Raw genomic sequence first — 18,468 nt, forward strand, 5'->3', positions numbered from 1 at the left:
ACGACCAGAAAATACTACATAAGCATTAAACTTTCAAAAACCTAGGTCCAACAATGATCAATTGGAGTGTAAGCCAAGACCTTAGTAACAATTTGTTTAACAGTCAATTACTCACGCTCAATTGATTTACTATGGTATATTATTAACGAATTACCAAATTCTGAAGTTATACCCTTTATGTGAAAATTTGGTAATGATTAAATTAAAAAATTAACACGTTATATAACATCCAAAAACCTTATTGTTGATGGCTTCTATGGCCTGATAAGCCGTCCATCCGGACAGCAAATGAATACACGTTTTATCAAATTTAAATTAAAAAAGGATACACTCCAAACCGTGCAATCGTTTTCGCATGTATAACGCTTTCAAATTTTTTTAATTTCAAAAGATGAATACTCATAATTGAAAATACGTGATCAGTGTGTCTCTACACCATTAGTTTCGCTTACCGTCGGTCAGTGTTCGTGTTTATTTACATTGAAAACCTCATTTGAAAGTAATCCAGATATAAAATGTTGCATTATGAAATTCAAAATAATATTAATTTTAACAAAACAGATTTTATTTACGACTTAAGCATATACAGCTCATCGTCAAATTAACAATATAGCAATAATAAATACATACACATTTGTCAAAATAACAACAATTTCGTGTATACATTTTTACTAACATATGCTTTTTTAAGAATGTTATATGTAAGAGAAGGCTATTTATTATTAAAAAAAGGAAAATTGATGTTAAAAATCCGTAATTGATTGAAACAAATTATGCAGTAAGATTAGATATACAAAATTTCAATTCTGGGGAATAATATTCTATATATAATGTCGGCTCTTAGTTTAAATGCTTAATACAGAAATTAGCAAGACGTATCAGCATTGATTTTCTGGTCTCATTAAATAATTGTAAAAAAATAAACATACTTGGGTTTCCTCTGTAAACATCATATATATTTCTATAGTTACAATATAATATATAATATCATACAAAGGGCATATCTAAACAAAATGGTACTCATCTTCAATTTCATTAAGTGTACAAATTAACAAATTATTTTATTTCTTGGAATGTTTTAATGCCTACCAGTTTCTATAAATAGAACAAACCATGGTTCGTTTAGTCATTTCTTAATGTTATAATGTTTGCTATTCATAAATGTGTTTTGCAAGCATGTCTTACATTGAGAATGGTCCTGGATGATGAGCTTAAGGACGGATGGTCATTGTAAATGGTTTTCGGACGGACAAATAGCAAGTTAACAATCAATCATAAAGCAACAACCATTAACATATTATAAAGATGATTTCTTTGTTAAATATCGATCCATGTTTTTATAACGTACCAGAATGGACATCATATTATTATATCCAAGATCAATGCCACAGTGCGACTACGGAATCACTATTAGCTCTTTTCGAGCATATAATTATATGTCCAACTATGGCCACGTTGGTAATCATTTTGCAGAAAGTGTAAAGGATTTGGTACATACATAAATTATTCAAAGATCGTATAAATTAAAGATTATATACGAATTGGTGCAAGATTTCCAGGGCAATATGTGTTTCGGCAGTATGGTTGAATTTTCATATAATTATAAGCAAAATCAAACTACCCACTTTTATGAGATTTTCTTCACATTGTATACTTTAGAAAACATAGTGCATACTTCCCTGACCGGTTTATCTCTGTTACAAGTTCATAATATTTCCCCGCAAACAATATTTATTTGTAATTGTATCCGTTTTGTAGTATTATTATGCAATAGATAAATGTTCAAACAAATATAAAGTATATAAAAGCTACATAACGAACATTTAAAAGATAATACTTGGTATTTGTTTGAACGCCATCGTGTTCATGGCATATTAATTTTGGGTGAAGTGTTATGTTTTTATCAATAAGTAAATTATTTTTATATATTTAATTTTTTGTTTATCAGGCAAACCTGATAATCTTGGAAGTCGCATTGAAAAAGTTGTTCGGAGTTTCTGCCATGTTAAAGAAAACAGACGCTGAGAAAATCAAGTAAGTTATAGTGTTCGAACCTGTTTTTGAGTCAAAGAAAGGAACATGTGAACATCGATATTTTAACGAATTACTCTATTGTTATTTTTTTGCCAACTTCCATGCAGAACAAACAACTCTAACGTCTGCAAAAGACGATGCTTTATATTGTATGTAAGGAATAACATGTCACAATAAATCGGTTAAACATAACTAACTACAATAGGTTTTATAAGGCATTTGCATGATTCAAACTGGTTTGCTTGTATCTTTATTTGGATATTTCGCCCTACTCAAAAGTATTTCTGTCTTTAATTTACCGCTGAAGGACAGGTATCCGTGTATCGACTTTAATTTTGAAACATATTTATACACATACAGGACCGTTGTGAGCAGTGTGTGAGTTCTACTTCCGGTGCTGGGCCTCACCAGGGTGTTCGGTATTTTTGCAGTCAACAAGGACACGCTCGTCTTCCAGTACTTGTTCGCCTTCTTCGACAGTATGCAGGTATATGCGACACAATAAATATCGCGTTCGGTTGAAAGTGCACCTCAAATAAATTGCAAACTATGAATAACCATTCAAAGCAACAGCAGCATTCACAACTGGGATTTTTATATGGATGTGTTATGCAAACATCTCTTCTACTGTGTTACCTAGTGGGGTTGGAGTCGCATGTAGTCATACTGAGCTAAGTTTTATCACTTTAAACAAATTGTACCTTAGGATATGAAATGAATCCACATATTAAATTTTTAACCTTTTTATATATACTTTAATGTTAAACCAGCCTTTTATTATTAAATATATTTTATATTCGATCACAAAGAATTCGTATTATGTTACAGGGGTTCCTTTTTTTGGTGCAGTGTATGTTTGATAAGAAAGTAAGTATCAATAAAATAATATCATCCAGTCTGTGCATGTCCATAATTATGAAAGTTGCTTTAACATCAAAAGGATTTCACGAAATATATGGGAATACCATGAACATCAAATCTAAATGTGTGTTTGATGTTTAATAACCTCACAGTCCCATTTACAGGTACGCAACGCTCTCCGACAGAGCAAGGTCCCATGGTTCATGACTCCAGTCTTTCCTTCCGGGGACATAAACGTGAATTCCACATAGGTTCTAGAATAAGATTCATTAGGTTTTATCTAACTTATTTAGACGACGTTTTAATAGTCAATCACATTCACAGTAGAGAACACTGATATTAGACGACATGGGTAAAAAGGCGTTGAAAAGCAAGATACAAATATGATTAAAATCCGTGCGTGAAATGCCTTGGCTTAATAGGTTCAATCATTCCATTTTACTTGGATCGATATGTATCCAATATTTTAAATCATTATTATTGTAAGTTTATTTTAAGGTGTATTCGTGTTTGGTTGTTGTTGTTTTTTTGCATTAATAGAAATCGGCATCTCGCAATATCAGTGCGTCGACAAAGAAACCAAACAGTCATCACATAGTCGGAGTACAGGACGGCTGCATTTAGATGACTATGTTCTTTTTTGACATCATTCTATTATTGCGAATCTTATTTACATTCAAGCATTATTGTGTGGATGATGTGTGAATTATTGTTGTTATCGAAATCTTAATTGCATGATGCCAACGATAAAATTGTGTCTACGTAGAAACAAAGCAAACATCATGAAGTGTATGACAGCAGAAAAACTTCAAGTCGTTATAGAGATGTTTTAATAAGCTTTAATATAATCATTGTGTATTATTTGCAACCGCATTGACATTTGCATTGTTAGGCTTATCAGTATATAATATGGCTTTAATTGATACCTTATTTCGTAGGAAGCTTATCTTGACAAAGCGGTCTTCCAGTAGATTATAACCACAAGCGTGTATATAGAATAAACATGTTGATTTCTATTACATTAGATACGTGTTAACGTCAATCGTTAGAACGGTTATGGCTATATAATGTATTTGATTGTTTTATTATTCATATAAACCACATAAAATATCATGTTTTTCTAATTTGAAGTTTTTACTTTTAATATTGTCTTATACAGTTTTTGCATGAATAGTATTGTTCTTCGCAACAGCCCTGGTTATCTTATATTTATCGTCTCTTATATTTAATATAGGTTTCTAAACAAAACATTGAGTTAATAGACCCCTATTTGATTTAACTTTGGTCGAACCTTTCAGTGTTGCAATAAAAGTAATTTTTGTTATTTTTGAAAAAATGGAAGCGCTACATTTTAAGACGTTCGCTTATCTAAACCTATTTGTACACTTTATTTTTACATATACTTGATATATGAACTATACGTGAAGCTATTGTTTTTTTTTACATAAAAAAAAATCTTCATGCGTTCAAAGTTTTCTTATTCAAAATAGAAATCTATACTGTCAACCAAAATAAATGTTTGTTACAAAACACACAAGGATCCGTCATTGTTTGCGAAGTTAACATAAAGTCTTAACCCGTTTACATTCTAGTCAGAACGAACAATGTAATAGACACTTTTCCAGTATTACAAACGCAGTCTTGATCTGACATATTTTGTTTCTTAAAGATGTGTTACAATTGCGTTAAAATGTCCAAAATTACTGTGTTTTACTGTTTCTGCCTGTGAGATTAAAAATTATCCTTATCTTATTCGCTGTATTAGTGTGTAATTCAATAATAATTAAAAAAAGGTGAACCTGTATCGGTATGCAGAAAGGTAGACACCGTTTTCGAACAAGAAGAGAAAGTAAAATGTAAAACTAGGATCAAAACGATTTAACGACTTATGTTCAAGACCAATATAACGTATAGGGATCAACCTAGAGTACACACCCAGAAGGAATGAAGAGAATCACAAAATAAGTGTATGCTATTGAACGTTCAAAATCGCATTCACGTGAAAGACGTGTACACTGGTAGGAAATCCCCACTATACTGAGCAAATGTATGCATATGACACAAATAAATCTTCGTTTCTGAAACAAGTACTGGTGAACTGTCGCTAGTGGATCGATGTGTTTTATTTTCAACAACATGAATCTTTTGCATGCCGTTTAACCATGCTGGTAGGTGAGATTATTCATGCCATAAGGTATATTGAAGTGCGTGTTAACTAGTGGTTCTATTCCACAACCTTACGCGTGAATGAGTGTGTACTGTTGATTTCATGTATGCATATGTAAATGTAAGGACTAAATTGCCACATTATATGAAGTGCTTTTGTGTATTGTAAATTAAATGTTAGTTACCAATGACACACTAAAGCCCAGTATGGTGGTAATACATACTAAAAACTCATTTTAGGGGATTTCGGAAGACATTCATTACAGACATATGCATATTTTTTGGTTTGATTGACGAATAAATAGCAAACGTGCAACTGTTATTTTTGCAGTACAGCTCAAGTAGATAAGCGCGAAATCGCGAAACACTTATAAATCACTTTATTAGTGTTGAGGTAAAGCGCTTAACATCCAAGCGCGTGTTTGTTTATTAATAGCATGAAGACGTCAGTATGCAAATATCCTGTGTATTTGGTTGATACAATAACTGAATTGTGTCATTAAACATATAATATTATATTGAAATGGTCTTCAAATGTCGTTCATATCAAATCCTAAATTTGCAAAGTACCATTATTATTGACTTTTACGGTAGAGGATTTATATTGCATCTGATGTTTCATTTTCCATCATGGACCACGACGCTTTTCTGAAAATGTCGGTTAATGAAAATAGTCCGAAATAAACACTCGTTGATGAACGAAACTGTTTAAGATTCATGCACACGTTCGGTATAATTTATTCTGATATATTTACAAAAATATGTATCTTGACATAAAGAGAGAAAGTGTACCACTAAACAGTGCGCGTAAACAAAACACTTTCTACGGACGAAATATTCATATAAGATATCGTGTTTCATGTTCATGCGTTTAATCAATTGATACAGAAGTTACATTGCTTGATATAACGCTTAATAGAGAAAAGCCATACAGAACAAAACAGAAAGGTAATTTTAATGATATAGATTAAATGTTGCATCTTTAAAATGTACCTCTATCGCGTTCAATTAGTTGACGCTTTAGGATTTCACAGTGCTCTATTCATGTTGCTGTGATATTACAATTGTTATAAAATACCTATAATTCCATAATTATTCAGCGATGTTGTGTTTTTATATTTTGGTAGAGCATGAAGATAATAACACAATATACGACGATGACATGTTTTTGTTCATACGTGTCGATCATAATTATGCAACGTGTTTACCGTTTCCTCGGGCATATATAATGGTAACAAACACTTGTGGTATTTCGCAACATGCGAATTTTCCTGGGGCTTTCCTTAGTCGTTTAATTAGATACTATTTTTTTCTAAATTTAAACTGGATTCAATGAATATTGACACTATTGATGATTCAAAATGTTTGTGTTATTCGAATTATGTACGATTAATCACTATACAAGCCGGCTTCGTATGCCATGTGCGATTTGGATGGCTTCGATCAATTTGGTGACTCGGGTCACCTCGGATGTCTTGGGTGAATAAGTTGTCTTGAGTAACATGGGTCATCTATGGTGTCTTGAGCGACTTGGGTCACGTAGGGTGTATTGAGTGACTTGGGTCACCTAGGGTGTCTTGAATGACTTGGATCACCTAGGGTGTCTTGAATGACTTGCGTCACCTAGGGAGTCTTGAGTTACTTGGGTCACTAGGGTATCTTGAGTGACTTGGGTCACTTAGGATGTCTAGCACCTAACATTTGAATAAGTCCACACTAGCAAAGAAGCTAGATAACCATAACAAATGACCATGATGGTATAGTGTTCATGTGAGTGGCAACGTTTAAAATCTTACAGCTGTGACAGGTTTGATATTCGGGGCTTCTGAATAATACTTCAGCGTTTTCCAAGGGGGTGGGGGGTGGGGGTGGGGGTAGAAGCAATCTTCAATTTTAAACACGGGTAAATGTAATGGAAGTATGACTTGGGGCGTGAGGAAGCTGTCACAGATTTTGATAAATTCAATGTAAATAGCAGAACAAAAAATAATTGTAATAAATTGCGTGCAAATTGGTCAATGATTTGTTTAGTTATAGGTATCTTGCATTTTTGCTAGTGTGGACTTCAAATGTTTGCTGCAATTAAGTGGGGGCGAAGAGCTCATTAATCATGTATTTTATCAAATGTAAAAGTAATACATGCGTATCTCAAGATTAACGCTAATACTGTCTCCAAGCAATATTAAAAAGAACTTTTAAATTTTTATAAGATAACTAATGTTGATATTGGATTACAGATTTTCAATTCGATCATTTTACAAAAGTCATTTGTTTGAACATGACTTCTTGATGTATACAGTGTGGAATGATCCCCTAATTTACCATCAATCTTGATGTGTACAGTGTGGGATGATCCCCTAATTTATCATCAATCTTGTAATATGTAACATGACTTCTTGATGTATAGAGTGTGGAATGATCCCCTAATTTACCATCAATCTTGTCATATGTAACATGACTTCTTGATGTATACAGTGTGGAATGATCCCCTAATTTACCATTAATCTTGTAATATGTAGCATGACTTCTTGATGTATACAGTGTGGAATGATCCCCTAATTTACCATTAATCTTGTAATATGTAACATGACTTCTTGATGTATACAGTGTGGAATGATCCTCTAATTTACCTTCAATCTTGTCTTATGTAACATGACTTCTTGATGTATACAGTGTGGAATGATCCCCTAATTTACCTTCAATCTTGTCATATGTAACATGACTTCTTGATGTGTACAGTGTGGAATGATCCCCTAATTTATTATCAATCTTGTCATATGTAACATGACTTCTTGACGTGTACAGTGTGGAATGATCCCCTAATTTACCATCAATCTTGTCATATGTAACATGACTTCTTGATGCATACAGTGTGGAATGATCCCCTAATTTACCATCAATCTTGTCATGTACAGTGTGGAATGATCCCCTAATTTACCATCAATATTGTCATATGTAACATGACTTCTTGATGTATACAGTGTGGAATGATCTCCTAATTTACCATCACTCTTTTCATATGTAAGATGACTTCTTGATGTGTACAGTGTGGAATGATCTCCTAATTTACCATCAATCTTGACATATGTAACATGACTTCTTGACGTGAACAGTGTGGAATGATCCCCTAATTTACCATCAATCTTGTCATATGTAACATGACTTCTTGATGTGCACAGTGTGGAATGATCTCCTAATTTACCATCAATCTTGTCATATGTAACACGACTTCTTGATGTGTACAGTCTGGAATGATCTCCTAATTTACCATCAATCTTGTCATATGTAACATGACTTCTTGATGTGTACAGTGTGGAATGATCCCCTAATATACCATCAATCTTGTCATATGTAACATGACTTCTTGATGTGTACAGTGTGGAATGATCCCCTAGTTTACCTTCAATCTTGTCATATGTAACATGACTTCTTGAGGTATACAGTGTTGAATGATCCTCTAATTTACCATCAATCTTGTCATATGTAACATGACTTCTTGATGTATACAGTGTGGAATGATCCCCTAATTTACCATCAATCTTGTCATATACAGTGTGGAATGATCCCCTAATTTACCATCAATCTTATCATATGTAACATGACTTCTTAATGTGAATAGTTTGGAATGATCCCCTAATTTACCATCAATCTTGTCATATGTAACATGACTTCTCGATGTGTACAGTGTGGAATGATCCCCTAATTTACCATCAATCTTGTCATTTGTAACATGACTTCTCGATGTGTACAGTGTGGAATGATCTCCTAATTTACCATCAATCTTGTCATATGTAAGTCTTCTGAAGCTATTAGCAGTAGAGTTGTTTTGTGTTTTCTGAGTAAAATATGTTTAATAACCTTTTTCTCTGAGTGTAATTATTTTAATGTAAGCACGACGCGAAATTGGTACTTATATAAGTTAGAAACATTTTTCCAAATCTTTTTGTATAATTACATTGGAAATATATCATCCGAACAGTTTTTGTTTTTTTCACCGAGAGTTACTACGCGTGGCCACTAAAATGTAATTTTTCGTATTAAATTCAATGTATACGTTTGTGTTTTCTTTAGAATCTCAATACATGTCACCCATGAAAGTTCTCTGACGAACTTTCCTTCTAATCGAGCTAATTGTCTCGCACCAATAATCATCGTTTTCTTTACTGTCTTCCAAAACCATTTTTTCTGGCAGCCGTCTCAAATGTCCTTCCTACAGTAGGTAGCAGTTTTTTTTTAAATGTGTAATTTGTTCTACCGACTTCACAACGTGCTCTGTATAAAACGAGTGCAGTTGGGTTTCATTCAGTTACTTCCGGTTCATAGTGAATGCGAATGTCTGTCTGTCTGTCTGTCTGTCTGTCTGTCTGTCTGTCCGCCCGTCCGTCCGTCCGTCTGTCTGTCTGTCCATCCGTCCGTCCGTCCGTCCGTTCGTCTGTCTGTCTGTCTGTTTATCTGTCTGTCTGTCCGTCCGTCCGTCCGTTTGTCTGTCTGTCTGTCCATCTATCTACATTGTAATGCGATTTTGATTGTTCAATAGCATACAACTATCTTGTGTGGCTATTGCACCATTCCTTCTGAATGTGTATTTCAAGTTTGCGATTCTTCAACGCTATATTTGTTTTGAACATAAGTAGTGAGATCGTTTTGATCTAAGTTAAATACATTTAAAGGAAATTTCTTGTCTTGTTTGAAAACGGTGTTGTTTTTTTTAAGAAACAAAATATGTCCGATAAAGACTGCGTTTGTAATACTGGAAAAATGTCTAGCAAATTTTCGTTCTTATTAGAATGTTAACGGATTGAGGGTTTGTTTTTACTTCGCAAACAATGAAGGATCCTTGTGTGTTACAATAGGTTCACGTAGAATTCATATATCAAGTATATGTACAGAAAAAGTGTACACATTGGTTTAGATAAACGAAAGTCTAAAAATGTACCCGTTCCATTGTTTTCAAAAATAAAAAAGTTGTCTTTTATTATAACACTGAAAGGTTCCACCAAAATTAAATTTATTTCAATCAAATAAGGATCTTTTAACTCAAGGATTTGTTTAGAAACCTTTATTACATATACGAGAAAATAATTATAAGATAACCAGGGCTGTTGCAAAGAACAATACTATTCATACAAAAACTATATCAGACAATATTAAAGGTAAATACGTCAAATTAAAATACATTATATTTTATGTGATTTAAAAGGAATAATAAAAGATCAAATACATTATATACACATGTAGTCATTAACTTTCCAATGACTGGTGTTAACACATATCCGATGTATGAAAAATCAACTTTTTTTTCAAGATACACACCTGAAGTAATAATCTACTGGAAGACAGGTTTGCAAATTCATCGCAGCATTAACAGGACAAATGTGTTATGATTGTTATTATACAAATGTGCATACAGCGTTTGCTGTCATATCGATCGTCCTACGAAATAATTTATCAATCAATTTGAAAGCCAAATTATATAATGATAAGCCTTAAAATGCAGATGTCCATGCAGTTGCAAATGATGCACAATTATTATATAAAAGCGTATTAAAACATCTCTATTACGACTTGAATTTTTTTCTGCTGTCATACATTTATTGATGGTTGCTTTGTTTCTATGTAGACACACATTGCCGGATGAAGCACTAGGCTGACAAGGTTTCTGCATTGGGCCCCCAATGGCAGGCCAGTTTTCCAATTTATGATCTTTATTTATTACGCCATTTGACGACTCCATCGGGATTGCAGTAGAATTTTTGTATGTAATTTTACCAGTTTCCCGATGTATATCCAATGGTAATTGTGTCGTTCGCTTTGATTTACAGTGCTATAAATGTTCTGTCTGTGTTGTATGTCCATTCAGAACCATTAGTTTCTATGTTTATTATACGACTTTCTCGTATGGTCATGACAACATCTGGACCGTTAAGTTCGCTTTGATTGACTATGCTATCTGGATGCACCAGTGGCGGGCCCCTTAATATATGTAGCTAAACGTTGCATTTTCTTGTTATCGTGCCTCTGATGTATATCCAATTGTAGCAGAGCCAATTACTGGCTTCCGTATGTTGTTGAAACCGTGTCACGGTTTTCAAGTTCAATTTACCCTAAGTTTATAAGATGCACAATATTGTTCACATACCATTCCTCGAAGTCTAGTGAAGTCTTAACCAGATGACACTGAGGCGTCTTTTGTTGAGTTCGTTCAGTTCAAAGCCATCTAAGAAGCGGACCAATACACAACCATCACCCACATGAATGATCTGCTGAAGTAAGATGGAGGTCAACTGCAGACAACTTTCATAAAAACGTTGCCATCGCTGTACGAATATACTTAACAATTCCAGTTAATAACTAAAAAACTATCTGAGGAACACCACGAGTCAGGAAATGTTGACAGCATTAGGCCTATTGTCTATTGAATGTCAAGTCCTCCGAGAACTAGACTTCACACAGCTGATCGATGACTTTAGCCTGCTGAGGTGTTGTAGAAGAGATTTATAGGCTTGAATCTTTTACATGTATCATGTGCGTTAAGTTCAGTTAATAAAATATTTATACATTTTTAAACTTGTTTTGCTATATATATATATAAAGTGTAACTGTAAACTGTGTACAAATCCAAGTTTTCTGATCTTTGTAGTTGTAATATCAAGTATGATTTTCAATATACAGAAGGGGACCAGAAGGGAGGGGCCCCCGTACTATGTGCTGCCTTGGGCCCCCAAAACAGCTTAATCCGGCCCTGTAGACACAATGCTATCGCTGTCATCGTGCAATGTAGATTTCAAACGCGTTATATATTACCCTTAATACTACACACATCATCCATATAATACTGCTTGAATAAAAATAAGGTTCGCAATAATAAAATGATTTAAAAAAAGCACATAGTCATCTCAATGCAGTCTTCCTGTACTCCGACAATGTGATGACTGTTTTGTTTCTATGTCGACGCAATTAGATTGCGAGATGCCGATTTCTATAAAAGCAAAAAAAAACCACCAAACATGAGTTACATCTTCAATTAATCATACATTAATAATTATTTAAAATATTGCATAAATATCGATCAAAGTCAAATTAAGTTATTGAACATATTTATCGAAGAACTAAAAGCATGACACGCACGGTTTTTATTCATATATGTATCTTGCTTTTCATCGCTTTTTTACCCATGCCGCCTAAAATCAGAGTTCCCTGATGTGGATTTGATTTACTATTTAAACGTTTTATAAATAAGTTAGATGAAACAGAATGAATTATATTCTAGAACATTTGGGGAATTCACGTTTGTGTCCCCGGTACGAACGTCTGAAGTCGAGAACCATTGGACCTTGATCTGTCGGAGAGCGTCGCGTACCTGTAAATGGGACAGTGATGTTATTAAACATCAAACACACTTCTAGATTTGATGTTCATTGTATGCCCATATATTTCGTAGTATCCTTTTTATGTTAAAGCAACTTTCATAATTATGTACATTCACACACTGGATGGTATTATTTTATTGATACTTACTTTCTTATCAAACACACACTGCAACAAAAAGATGAGGAACCCCTGTAACATAACAAAACATTATCTGTAAACGAATAAAAAACTACTCGAATAATAAAGAGGTTTGTTTAAAATTAAATTATATAGATTATAAGGAATAGTTAAAGAATCAATAAGTGGAATCATTTCATATCCTTAGTTACAATTCGTTTTAAGTGATATAACTTAGCTCAATATGACTACATGCGACTCCATCCCCACTAGGTTTCACAGTAGAAGAGATGTTTGCATTACACATCGCAGCGGTGAATGCTGATGTTGTTTTGAATGGTAAATCATAGTTTGCAATATATGTGTGTTTCACTATGAACCGGAAGCGATATTTAATGTGTCGCATATACCTGCACACTGTTGAAGATGGCGAACAAGTACTTGAAGATGAGCGTGTCCTTGTTGACTGCAAAATACCAAACACCCAGGTGAGGCCCAGCACGGGAAGTAGAATACACACACTCTGCACACCGGTCCTGTATTTGTACAAATATGAAGAAATGAAGTCATTACGTGTATACTTGTCCACATTCAATGGGTAATTACTGACTGAAATACGTTTGAGTAGTGCGCAATATCCAAATAAAGAAACAAGCAAACCACTTTGAACCATGCACATGTCTTGGCAAACCTATTTGTGTTAGATATGTCAAACAGATTTATTGTGGCGTGTTATTTCTAACATATGTCGTCTTTTACAGACATTAGAGTTGTCTGTTCTGCATGCAAGTTGTAAAAAACTCGGAATAATATGGTAAAATATCGGTGTTCACGTGTGCCTCTATTTCACACAAAAACAGGTCGAAAACTATGTTCAAACTTACTTGATTTTCTCAGCGTCGGTTTTCTTTGACATGGCAGAAAGTCCGAACAATTTTTTCAACACGAGTACCAAGATAATCAGGTTTGCCTGATAACAAAAAATTAAATATATTAAAATTATTAACTTATTGATAAGAACTTAACCCTTCAATCAAAATTAATATGCCATGAAAACTATGATGTTCAAACAAATACATAGTATTATCTTTTCGATGTTCGTTATGTGGCTTCTATATACCTTCTATTTGTTTGAATATTTTACAAATGCATAATAATACAAAAAAAACGGATACAATTGCAGATTAACATTGTTCGCTCAGAGATAGTACGAAATAGTAACAGAGATAAGCTCGTCAAGGAAGTATGCCACATGTTTTCTCAAATATGAAATGACAAGAAAATGTCATCCTTGTGGGTAATTTAAAGATTGCTCATCATTATATGAACATTCAACCATACTTCCCAAAAACATATTCTGGCAAACTTGCGTAATTTCTTACATGTAATCTTAATCTTCGAGCGTTACCATTAAATAATTTTTGTTTGTACCGCATCAGTTACACTTTCTTCAAAATGATGACCAACGCGATCATGATTAAACAGATAATTATATGCTTCGAAAAGAGCTAATAGTGATTCCGTACTCGCACTGTGGCATTGATCTTGGTTATAAGAGTATGGTTCGTAAACTTTATAAAACATGGATCGACATTTAACAAAGAAATGCTCTTTAAAATATGTTTATGGTTGTTGCTTTATCATTGTTTATTGACTTTTCTTGCGACGGAAAAAACTATTCGTCCGTCCGAAGTCCTTCTACAATGACCACCCGTCCAGCAGCTCACCCTCCAGGTCCGTTCTCAATAAAGGACATATAAAGGGCATACTTTCAAAACGCATTTATGAATAGCAAACATTAACAAATTAATAAACGAACCATGACTATGGCAAGAACTGGTCCTGCAAATGCCCAAAACAGACCTGACTCCACCGTCAGCCAACAGCTGCAATATGAGACATACAGTGTGTTTCAATACAGCTCAACCCTTGATAATATTATATTGAACCACATGCTGTATTATTTTAGCATAACAATTTTGCATTGGGATTTTATTTTAACATCCTGGGTCATAATTCAATGGTATGCATGATACAGCCTTCGTATTTTATCATCAATGATTTTTTTTAGAGTATTTCAAATGTCGCTCACAATCTTTCGTTGCCATAACCATCCAACTGTGTCGCGCCAATTGAAATACCAACAATAATGGCTGGAGTTCCTAAAATAATGCAGATATTACTTTATTACATTCGCACAAACAATTATATTATAGTACAGTGAAACCTCGCTATTAAGATCACATGTGGGACTTTTGAAAAGACGTCTTAATAGCGAGGTGGGTTTGATTCTGATTTTTCATAAATTTGATGAACAGATAATACAAAAACGTAAACTGTCAATGACCTTTAATATGTTTGCATGCAATATAACAGTAACAATTCATAGATTGTACACAGACAGTATGTCAGGCTATATTACGAGATTAACGACAAAACAATGTTATAACGCACTTAACAAAAACATATGCAAACTCACTTCTTATGTTCCTGTTACCTTACCATATGCTCAAGCCAAGATGTAAGGGATAATATTCCACTTGGCAAGTGGTTTCATAACCATCAACGCAATATCGCCTCCCTCAGCCAGCATCAAGAAAAAGGCCACGAGATACAGGTAGTGAAGCAATACCGCAGTGAATGTACAAGCGCCCTAAACGTAGACCATTTCAGTATCATTATGAGTAAAGTGTAAGTTTACACGGTTTATTTAAGTGTTGTGATGTTCTTTGACATAATACATTTCCAGACTTATTGATCATTCTGGGTAAAATTTGCGAGAATCCGCATTTTATACCTATCTCATCATACTGTTTATATAACTGTAGACAAACGCACTATACTTTTAATAAAAATGAACCTAATTTGAGCATTTAATATTTCAAAACGGTTACACATTGTTATATACAATACGTGTGGATTTGGTTTCTATAAAATAAACGTTGATAGTGTGACAAACTACAAAAAAAGGAATTCGTGACTATATTATTCAATACCATCGGTTGAGTGCGTTTAATTCCAATGAGGAACGCTAGATACGCAACGAAAAGTGCTCCACACAGGTTTAACAGCAAGATTGCTCTGTTTGACTTTACCATCCTTGATTGCAAAAAAAGAACAACAACATATGATATAGGTTTTATAAAATGATAAACAAATGCAATTATGGAAAATACATTACCAATTTTTTTTCCATCAGACGAGTGTTATTTATTTTTCTTTAGTGAACTGGTGTTTAAATAAGAAGGCTCCAGGAGACAAGTGAATGCATCTATATGCTTAGCAATAATATATTTTTTATATCAACGAACATAAACTTCATTACATTCCTCTTGTCCATTTAGAAACATGTTGTATATGTGTTTACCTCCAGAAACAAACGTAAATGACAGTAGTTGTAAATAGACCACCGAGAGACAAACTGCAACCAACCACTGTTATTGCACTGAGAGCCTGGTGGTGGATCTGTATTTAAATCATGACGAATAATATAAATACTATGTTAGTACGAAGTTAATTGGCTACCGACACAAATAAAACCATTTAAGTCATTTAATCAAAACTTATGACAACGTTATGGAAACAAAGAATATACACGCGAGTGGAGTGGGCATTAACATACTTTAACGGTTTATACTCATATAGATGCTATGAGGGACGCACATGAAGCGAACAACCGATTTAACGAACAGATACACGTGATTCAAAATAATGGTATTTTACATAGCTTTTATACGACCATAGTAACACAAAATATGGTGAAACTCTCCTAAGATGTATACGGCACTCCAAGATCGCATTTGTTACGTACTTGGATTGCTTTAATTGCTCCGAGTAAACCTGATTGACTTAACATGATTTTTTTTATTTGCAAGACATTAGCAGAAATGTACCACGTCAATGGTAGTCGCTGGACTCATCAGGACAGCAAAGTTGGTGAGATGATTGCACGAGCATTTCACACGTCCTGTCTTACGGTTATATTCAACCAGTTTGCATCCTTCGCTAGACCAGTGGCCTTGATGACTGTAGTAAAATACTTCATAGACTTATGGACTTATATTTTGCAAAAAGACAACAGCCAAGCAGTAGTGCAAAACAATCAGTATTCTTATGTTGTCTAGGAACAAATCATGAAATAAAGAATTTGAAACAAATATACCAAATATTCTACTTAGTTAAAAAGAATGAAGTGTCTACTAAATTTATTGATATAGGTACACTTTGTTTCACAACGCGTTTCTGTGTACAATCAGTAAGTCGAAATACAAGGGGAGATTGTTACCTAGAAATATCCTTCTTCCAGAAAGAACATGATGGCCTCTCTAAGCCAATCTATTAAAAAAGATACATACAAATGATCATACAATAACAGCTTGTATATAATCCGTTAAGCGCAAAAAGCCAACAATGCCCCCAGGATCAGTATTGATATACACAGTTAAAATATTTTAGACATGGTTAAAATAACACAATAGTTACACGTGAACTTACCTTAAATAGCTGGAAGTATAAGGTCATATCTAGCCGTTCAAAACTTTGATTCTTGGACTTGTGGATAGTAAAATCTAGTACCGGGGCATTGATTTCCAAATGCCTTATTTGCAGTTGTTGGAGAGTTTAGAATATAAAACGGAGGTTTGAAAATATATTAACTCGATATAATGGTATTTTGGTGGTTCCCTATGAGTGCATTTTAGTTAAAGAGTTATCAATCGCACCATTACAAATTGCGCGAGGAGATGTTTTTGAAATTATGTATTTTGCGGAAATCATAGCATCACGGCATCAGCATTGTCGTTAGTTCAATAGTTGTGAATTCGCCACCGTTGTGTAGCGGTTTGGTTCACTGTAATATTGCATGACCAGCGCAAAATATGGGGCATATTTAACACTCAGTGACGCAATTATTTTCTCCCTTTTACCTGTTAAAAACCAAACAATATACAATAGCAATTTGTAAACATTAATTGACAACTTACGTGGCGTTTTCATTTCTTGTTGACATTATTGAAGATATATTTCTAAAGAGTGCACCACTAAAAGCCAGACCGCCAGCTGAAAATAATTCACACAATTGAACTATTATAAACCGATATAAGTTGGTGTCTTAAGTACGGTCCATAAGGCGTTACAACAAATAAGACAATTATTAAATAGTTCGCAAACGCGTTATAATGATAAGTTTGGTACTTTCGCTACAATTAACTTCAATGCTGGTGTGTCGATCGCTTGCCCAAGATGGAAGGTTTCCATTCTTCTCAGTATCTGGAAACTTGATCATTGAACATTCATCCACAGTGCCAGTTTCAATAACTGAAATTACATTCATATGTTACATATTTAAGTATGGTATTAAAATATTTTATGTGAGTGTCTGATTTCGTATGTATCTGTACTTGTGTCACCATCACGCGTACAATAATGTTAACATAAACAATCGTTTTATTTAAGGTTTTACATATATACAGACATTTTGTTTTCTTGGAAGTATCGATACTATTTGCATCTTTACTAGTTTATATTTACAGGTAAAGAGAGGATATATTATATAAGAACACTAAAATGTAACGTTGAGTCTCGAAGCTTCGATCTTACGAATGTTTTCCTTTGCAATGGCAGAAAAGTTTGCGTCGCAGCAATGGTGTTGATAAATTTTGACATAAAATCATCTACTAAATTGATCACTGTCGCTGCGCCTCCCTGTATAATACAGACATGTATCTGTATAATAGTATATTAAATTAGATAAATAGTATATGTATAAAATATTTGTAAATTAGTTTACTGAGTCTTACAAATACATGCAAATATACAAATCATACTAACAGAGAATAATTGGTTGGTGCTTGTTTACAAATACGTTCTATAGACAGGCTTAGGAAACCTAAATACTAAGCTTATAGAGTGGTTCAGGTT

General features: G+C 33.8%; 1 protein-coding gene across 2 annotated transcripts; it reads right to left on the minus strand.

The window, feature by feature from the left end:
- Positions 1–10,164: 10,164 nt before the first annotated feature.
- Positions 10,165–17,173, minus strand: LOC127876294 (adhesion G protein-coupled receptor L3-like). Of its 2 annotated transcripts, XR_008047765.1 has the most exons (11): positions 17,044–17,173; positions 16,835–16,884; positions 16,443–16,575; positions 15,917–16,014; positions 15,546–15,648; positions 15,052–15,202; positions 14,369–14,435; positions 12,960–13,085; positions 12,580–12,621; positions 12,350–12,421; positions 10,165–12,040 (listed from the first exon to the last, which is right to left on the minus strand). XR_008047765.1 is itself a non-coding variant. In XM_052421422.1 (8 exons), the coding sequence occupies exons 1-6, from the start codon at positions 17,068–17,070 to the stop codon at positions 15,059–15,061; spliced, it is 555 nt and encodes a 184-aa protein (XP_052277382.1). In that variant the 5' UTR covers positions 17,071–17,167; the 3' UTR covers positions 13,433–13,519; positions 14,369–14,435; positions 15,052–15,058. The 2 variants fall into 2 exon arrangements, 1 of the variants encoding a protein (XP_052277382.1); XM_052421422.1 differs by lacking the exons at positions 10,165–12,040; positions 12,350–12,421; positions 12,580–12,621; positions 12,960–13,085 and adding an exon at positions 13,433–13,519 and having other exon boundaries at positions 17,044–17,167.
- Between the last annotated feature and the right edge of the window lie 1,295 nt (positions 17,174–18,468).

This window comes from Dreissena polymorpha, chromosome 4, assembly GCF_020536995.1.
Source record: "Dreissena polymorpha isolate Duluth1 chromosome 4, UMN_Dpol_1.0, whole genome shotgun sequence".
In the NCBI taxonomy this organism is placed as follows: Eukaryota; Metazoa; Mollusca; class Bivalvia; order Myida; family Dreissenidae; genus Dreissena; species Dreissena polymorpha.